The following is an 8,287-nucleotide window of genomic DNA, read 5'->3' as shown; positions in this document are numbered from 1 at the left end:
TCACTGACAGGTCCTTGACAAGGGCCCAGTGGTCGGCACTTGCTCAAAGTGCAATCTTGGGGCTTATGGGAAACACAGCATCTTGACTCCTGTCCTTGCTCTGTGTTCCAGAACCTACATTTTCTTAGGTCACTAGTCTCTTGATCACACTTTCCGGTAATGTCTCTGAGGTCCCCCACAATGCCACCTGGGTCTCACCGGCTGCTTGGGACTTGCAGGGACAAGACAAATGAATTCACAAGTGACGGGTCTGGAAAAGACGCGCTATAGGCGTGTGTTAGAAATCAAATCAGTTTTATTGAAACCATAGCAACAACCAGTGTGGCCCTATTCATGCAAAGCACAAAAACTTACAATAAACTTTTGTACATAGGAAGTTGTAAAATATATCATTTTTCATAGAAAAAAAAAGCACACAGTAAACTGTGGGCCAAGAGAGCCTACAGATCACGGAGAGTCAACACACCCCTCGGGACAGACCAGGCACAACTTGGAAGCAAATGGAAGTTGTTATCACAGGACAGAGCAGGGATGCAGCTGGCATGGGCGTGGTCACTTTAAACTTGGGAGAACTGATGGGCACATGGGGTCAGAAGTGCTCTGATGTTAAGATCATTCATGGTTTCGTTTCCACCTTTCTTTTTTTTTTTCTGAAGAAAGGGGCTTCCAGTTTCTAACTATTGGTGAGGATCAGTGAGGCCCTTCTGCCTGGTGGAAGGGCCTGTCGAGGAGCGAACAGGACCCTAACGCAGGCCCTCAAAGCAAGACTTCCCTGGAGATGGGATTGATTGCTTCTTCTAGAAACCCAGGAGCAGAGCAATTTTCCTTTGCCATCTCAACCTTGCCCTGCAGGCTGGGTGAAGTCAGAGTCCCACAGTACTCCTTGCGGCTGGGAGTTTCTCAGATGGTTGGTAGCCACCAGGAGCCCCCTCCAGAAGCTGAGCAGATGTGTGCTCTGACATCTGGACTGGAAGAGTGGATGCCTGCCGAGATGCCACACTCACGCAGGTGAGGTGGAAAAGGCCCAGGGAAGGCTAGCTGAGGCTGGCTCAAGGTTGTGTCCTTTTTATAAACTCCCTGGAAGGGATGGACTTGGGGAAAGCTATCTCAACACACAGGAGGCCAAGCCTGGACTACAGGATGAGGCAAGGCCAGCCTGGACTACAGAGTAAAACTCTTGTCTCAAACAAATAAACAACTATTTAACCCAACTAGGTCCACCTGGCTCCCTGTGGGAGGAGCTTTGCTCAGACTCCCTTGGGTTTTTTTTTTTTTAAATATTTATTTATTTATTATGTATACAATGTTCTGTCTGTGTGTATGCCTATAGACCAGAAGGAGGGCACCAGACCTCATTACAGATGGTTGTGAGCCACCATGTGGTTGCTGGGAATTGAACTCAGGACCTTTGGAAGAGCAGGCAAATGCTCTTAACCTCTGAGCCATCTCTCCAGCCCTCCCTTGGGGTTTTTTAAAGAACTATTTTACTTTTCTTCAGGTGTATGTGTGTGGTACCTGTGGGGATCATAGATCCCCTGGAGTTACAGGTGGGTGTGAACAGCTTGTGAGAGGCGGGAACGGAACTCAGGTCTTCTGGAAGCCATAAGAGTCATCAGCCACCAAGCCAAATGTTAAGTTAGTACCTTGGGGGCAGCATTTTGTTTTATTTTCTGCTTTTTCTTTTTTTGTTTCTCTTTGCCTAGGAAATAGTTGACTGGACCACGAAACTCCATTTGAAGCCAGCACTCACGGAGCTCATGGGCAATCTGCAACATCCCCAGGGCTGGGGTGGGATTTCACCTTCGCTAGAGTAAGCTGTTTACAAAAGCATGTTTCATTTTACAGTGGGTTTGGGCCAGGTTCCTAAGTGATGGAAGCCAGGGCTCACCACACTCTTGGAACTGTGGGGATGCTGGCAGGAGCTGAGCTCCACCAATAGGAACAGGAGTCCTTCCTGTGTGTCCCGGCCCCTCTCCCTGGTGGCTGGCGTGTCATGGGCGGTTTTACAACCACAAGCCACTCCATTAACCTCCGTGAGGAATGTTCCAGGAATCCATTCCTCCCACAGCTAAAAAACTAGGTCACCCAAACTAAGGGGAAGGTGACATTGAGTTGTCATTCACACAGCAGCAGGGAGACAGCTCTTGTTCTAAGGAGAGAGCAGACATCTAGACCTGGAGCCTTGTGCAAAGCCAAGTCCCAGGGGAGGACACCTAGACCAGCCTGGGGTGGGGCAGAAGCCACAGGGTCATGGAATAGGGAGACAAGGAAGGCTCCTGATGCATCGGTCCTCCATGAGACCAAAGGTCATTTGAAAACAGGCCACACAGACAAGGACAAAGACAAGATAAATCTCTGGAGTGCTGCCAACTTTAAATAGACCAGCTCTGCTGGATACATAAGCACGTGACTGCCAAGAGGGTTGGGGACACAAGCAAAGGACACCACCAGGGCAGAGCCCAAGTCTTGCCCCGGGCCTCTCTTGCAGCCCATCTGTCTGACCAGCAAACATAGAACCTATTTCTCTGTTGATAGGATATACTGTGACTTTAGGGCTGTCGTCTCTACCCAGACAAGAGTCCCACTCGTGACACATCTCAAACCTGTATCCTCAAGGGTTCGAACGCCTCCCCCTCCCCCCACCAAAGCAAACGTGGTGAGGAGTGCGTCGGTGAAAGGACATGAGCGACCAGATGAGGACTGCAGCCTGGTCAGTCTGGGCATTGGTTGTCCACCCGAGACTCCACGGCATTCTGCTCACAAACTGACAACGCTACGTTACCCTCGCTAGAGGCCACAAAGGGACAGGGCATTCGATGACACAGAAAGAAAGATTCCTGACTCTCTGTAACCCCACCCCCACCCCAAAAGGACAAAGTACAGATAGAAAGCAGGACCCCAAACCCGGTAGATGACGGCCCCTTCTCCCCGGGTCTCCACATTCTTCACTGCCTGACAGCGAAGATCCGGAAGGCGTTTCCACTCTGAGGAGCACTCAGGCTGCAAGGGAAGAGGGAGGAGGAGGTTACAAGAGCTGTGGGCAGGGGGATGGCTGATAAGGCCAGCGTGGTGAGGACAGAGCCCACAGAAGTCACACCTAGCTGGACAAGCCCACTCGTACTAACAGGAAGCTGCAGTGTGAGTCCAGGCTGAGGCTTCGAAGTGACATTCTGACTCAAGGGTTTCTGGGCCCCCCAGGGACCTGGATCTGAGCTCCACCCCTGCCACCCCCCCTCCCCATGGGTTTTGCTGACATCTGTCTCAGAAATCTGGCTGACAGATGATTTAAAGGAGGGCACGAGGGAAACACACACCGAATGCAATGCGAATCTGTTATCCTGGGTCCAATATCCTCTCCAAAGCAGGCCTATCGTTACTGCCTGTATGTGCAGGTGAGACACATAGACAGCAAGCAACCAAGAACCCAGCCAGAGTCACGCGGTTCATCAAAATCATGCTCTTCTAAGGGAGTCAAAATTCTTCAGGGGTTTTTGTCTGTTTTTTTAAGACAGGGTCATGCGCAGCCTAGACTGATGTCAAACGTATTACACAGATGAGGATCCTGACGCCCCACCTCCCAAGTGCTACTGCACCTAGCTTATGCGGTGCTGGGAATTGGACCCAGGACTTTGTGCATGCCAGGCAAGCGCTCTGCCGCTGGGCTACCAAGCACTGTGGAATTCAGCCATGTCCTCTGACCTCTATGCCAGTACTGTGGTATGTATCCACACGGGATGAATAAACGTTCACAAAGATTCCCCTCCTCCCCCCCTACCTGGTCTCCCCTCTTTCCGTGCTGCTCCCCTGCCTCTGTGGATTTGCCTGTTCTGGATGATAAATGCTTTCTGCCCACAGAGTCATACACTTGGGAGGTAGATACTGTTAAACTCCATCCACCTTTTAACAAAGTCAAAACCAGCTTCTTCTAAAGTGGCCTCATTGTGTCCCGTGCCCATCCACAGGGCACTGAGTGTTTTGGAGGCTCCAGAGCCCCTAGTGACATCACGGTTGTGTTATGGCCGGCCGCCTTACAGGTGGCCTGAATCTGCATCTTACTAGTGCTCCAGGCGCATGAGTGCCCCATGGCTCAGTAGCTGTCCCTGGAAGGAACGGCTGTGGCCAGGGAGATGGATCGTGGAGCGCTGACAATTCTTTCTAACATGGTGGTGGGGATGGAAACTGAGGCCTGGTGCACGTTAGGCGAGAACTTTACCGAAGAATGGCAGCTAGAGTTGCAGCCCCGCTCCGTCTTCCAAGTCAACCAGGTTATCTCAGTCTTGAGTTTATACACAGGTGTGTTCACGTGCAGGCACACGCATGCTCACACACACAAGCATGCCCACTTGTGGTGTGAAATCCTTTAGTACATATACAATTTGCAAAATGGCTCTGTCGTTCTGCAGCCAGCCTTCCTGCCTACCCCTCTCCCTTCCTAACCCTCACCTTCCTCGCCTCCCCTCCCTTGAGGGGAAAACTTGTCTCCTCACAGTTTTAGGGTCCCATCACAAAGAACTCCTGTGGGCCACACTCTTTGGCAGCAGACAGCTAGGATGTTTTGTTTGTTTTCTGAGACAGGGTTTCTCTGTGTCAGGATAGCCCCGGCTGCCCTGGAACTCTCTCTGTAGACCAGGATGGTCTACAACTCTGAGGCCCCCAGTCTCTGCCTCCAGAGTGCTGAGATAAAAGGTGGGCACCGCCACACCCAGCTCCTGGCCAGGCATCTTGCTGGCTGTCACGCAGCTTACTCTCTCAGTACACATACATTTGGTGTCTAGTTTTCTTTCTTCTTTTATGACTTTCTTATTTTTATTTTATGTGTGTTCCTGAGTGTTTATATGTGCACCACATGCCCACAGTGCCCGCGCAGGACAGAAGAGAGTCAGAACCTCTGGAGCTGGAGTTACAGGCAGCTGTGAGCCTCTCAGTTTGGATGCTGGGAGCCAAACCCAGTTTTCTGCAAGAGTCCTGAGTGCTCTTAACCACCGAGCCATCTCTCCATTCCCCTTTTCTTCGTTTCTTTAATGGTGTCTTTAAAAAAAAAAAAAAAAAACAAAAGTTGCTGGGCAGTGGTGGCACATGGCTTTAATCCCAGCACTCAGGAGGCAGAGGCAGGCGGATCTCTGTGAGTTCAAGGCCAGCCTGGTCTACAGAGAAACCCTGTCTTGAAAAACCAACCAAAAAAAAAAAAATAAACAAAACCCCAAAAGTTTAAAATTACACAATTCATCAATTTTCCGCACCCACACTTTTGGTGCTATGCTTGAGAGAGCAATCCCTAGCTCCTGATCACACAAGCCTAAGTTCATCTGTTCTAAGAGCTTTCTAAGTTTTAGGCTTTCCATCCATTTGTGTCTGTCTTTATACATGGTAGGAGGCCTGGCACAATTTCACAATTTTGCCTGTCAATTTTCAGCTAGGGAGGCCTCTTACACCAAAATTAAAATGGAAAATAAAGACCAGTGAGATGATTCAGTGAGTAAAAGTCCTGGCTGCCAAGCCTGCTGGCCTGAATGTGAACCCTGAGACCCTCTGAACTCCACGCACATATGTGCACACGTGTGCGCACACACAGAGAGAGAGACACACAAAGCTATTTAATGGGAAGGCAGAGTACTAGCTGTCATGTGGGACACCCTGCACACAGTTCTATACTGAACAGGAGGGAACCCTTTTCTTTCCAGTCCTGCGGCTTCATAGTGAGCTCTGCTCCCTTAAAGGCCTCTGCTGTTTAGGTTACCATATCCTACCCACAGACATCTCATGGATGTGACCACATACAAACCACATGCACAGAGAGAGAGAGAGAGAGAGAGAGAGAGAGAGAGAGAGAGAGAGAGATCTGAATCTTGCTTTCTTCACTTAATAATGGAACTCAGGCTTTTATTTTTGTTTTTGGAGCTGGGTTGTGGCTGGGTAGCCCAGGTTGGCCTTAAACTTGTGACAATCCTCCTACCTCAGGGTCCTGTGTAGTGGGATTACAGACATGGGCCACCATACCTTGCTAGAATGTTTTTATTCTGTTTTCTCAGCGGCAGAGTACTCTGATAGGTTGAAGTTATTTTTTATCTGGGACTCCACAGATGGAGATCGAGTTCTCTCTAGTTATTTCATGGCAGTCAAGGCTGTCACTGTCACACACCCACTTCTAAGTCCTGAAGCCCTGGGAATGGAATTGCTGGATCAAAGTACAGATGTGAGCCGAATGGGGTGGCACATGCCTATAACCTAGCACTTGGGAGGCCGAGGCAGAAGGATCATGAACTCCAGGCTAGCCTGGGCTACAGAGCAAGATTCTGTCTCCAAGGGGCAAAGAAGGCACGAGTACCAGGGTCATGGCCATATAGCGAGTGGCAGAATGTTTACTTAGCATGTATAAAGCTCTGGGTTCCATCCTCAGCACCACATATAATAGTAATTGTGATAATAATAATAAAAACATGGGTGCATCGGAGAACCTGATAGCTGCCAAAATGTTTCTCGTAAACATCGCACTAATTGATACCTCCTGGAGGAGGCGTGCAGGGTGGCCGGTTAACTCTCGAGGTCCCATTCTCAGTGGGGAAGGGTGTCCACAGTTGCAGCATACATAGCCTGATCATGATCTAAACAACCTGTCCATGATTTATCAATGCTATTTCCCGGAGGGTCTTCGCCGGGAGCAGGAGATCCCAGATTGCACCAAACCCCTACACCTGACAGCTGGCCAGGCCCTGGGCAGCCCAGGGAGCTCCAGTCCTGCGGGAACAGCTGCTTGGAATTCCTGCTTGTTTTTCTGCCTTCCCCGTGGCAGCCTCATGCTCTTGGCTACCCCAGGGATGAACCCTGGAAAAACATATCAGATAGGCATGCTCAAAGAGACCAGAACATGGTGGGATGCTCCCAGAGGTTGCCAAGGCCAAGCAGGGGTAGATGGACAGCTACCCAGAACCAGGCTTACCTAGCAGCTGGGCTTTCTGGAAAGTGCCTTCTGCTCCTTGGTTGAAGGGCTCCTAGGGATCTGTCCAGTGAGTAGCTGCTAAGAACCACCCACTGCCACGTGCTCCCTGCCTGCCCCACATGTGAACAAGCCACGTGGGGGAATAAACAAGGAAGCTGGAAAGGGTTCTGGTAGAATGCTGGGTGCTGGTATGCACAGCCCTGTCAAGAGAGCCCCGAGGCTGCCAACCAGGTGGGAGGCTCCAGCCTGGAGCACCCAACATCGTGCCTGTAACTAAAGAAGCACTTCAGAGTACTCTGCCCACCTTGCAGCAGAGAGCCCAACAGAGGGGTCCATGTGAATGCTGGCCCCTCTGCTCTCTCTTCCTGAAGCCATGACACTCATTAAATAGGTTAATCACCCACCCGCTGTGTGTGTCTGAGGGAGGCGTATAGGCTGTGGTAAATCATAAAGTAGTCTTTCCCCAACCTGCTTTTCCCAATCCTGGCCCTCAGATATTCTTTATAGGTTAACTCATGACCCCCACATATGTCTGAGGACAGTATAGTTAAAGCACTTCCAGATTGTCTCTATGAAATTGGGATGGGGGGCAGGGGGAGTTTAGGGGTGTGTATGAACCAGAAGTTGACAACGGGTGTCCCCCTCAATTTTTCTCTACCTTACCTTTTTAAATTTTTGTTTTGTTTTGGTTTTTGGTTTTTCAAAACAGGGTTTCTCTATTTCTCTGTGTAGCTCTGGCTGTCCTAGAAGTTGCTCTGTAGACCAGGCTGGCCTCACACTCACAGAGATCTTCCTGCCTCTGCCTCCTGAGTGCTGAGAGGAGGCATGGGCCACAACACCCAGATCTACCTTACTTTGGGGAGCAGGGTCTCTCACTGAAGCTGGAATTTGCCCTGTAGGCTAGGCAAGGTGTCCAGCGAGCCTCCGGGGTTCGTCTGTCTCCACCTTCTTTATAACATGCACCACCATGTCCAGCTCTATGTGGGTGCTGGGAATCTGAACTCGGGTCCTCATGCTTGTATGCTTTACCTACCCAGCTATCTCCTTGGTCTTGGGGTAACTGGATTTCATAAAAATCAAAGATAGCCAGGCAGTGGTGGCACCCACTTTTAATCCCAACACTCAGGAGGCAGAGGCAGGTGGAATTTCTGTGAAATCGAGGCCAGCCTGGTCTACAGAGTTGAGTTCCAGGGCAGCCACGACTATATAGAGAAACCCTGTCTTAAAAAACAAAACAAGGGGCTGGAGAGATGGCTCAGTGGTTAAGAGCATTGCCTGCTCTTCCAAAGGTCCTGAGTTCAATTCCCAGCAACCACATGGTGGCTCATAACCATCTGTAATGAGGTCTGG

At 50.2% G+C, this 8,287-nt stretch overlaps 1 protein-coding gene across 1 annotated transcript in view; it reads right to left on the bottom strand.

Moving 5' to 3' along the window:
• Positions 1 to 277: 277 nt before the first annotated feature.
• The window catches only part of Crispld2 (cysteine rich secretory protein LCCL domain containing 2), a 54,371-nt gene continuing 46,361 nt past the window's right edge, over positions 278 to 8,287 (bottom strand). Inside the window, exon 15 of the mRNA XM_050165185.1 lies at positions 278 to 3,000. Within this exon, the coding sequence (XP_050021142.1) occupies positions 2,946 to 3,000 (55 nt within the window). The 3' untranslated portion in view covers positions 278 to 2,945. The remainder of the gene's footprint in view (positions 3,001 to 8,287) is intronic.

This window comes from Alexandromys fortis, unplaced genomic scaffold, assembly GCF_014885135.2.
Source record: "Alexandromys fortis isolate MF-2015 unplaced genomic scaffold, M_Fortis_MF-2015_v1.1 scaffold_165, whole genome shotgun sequence".
Classification (NCBI taxonomy): domain Eukaryota; kingdom Metazoa; phylum Chordata; class Mammalia; order Rodentia; family Cricetidae; genus Alexandromys; species Alexandromys fortis.
Note: the sequence above shows the minus strand (reverse complement) of the source record. Positions and strands in the feature narration are given on the sequence as shown.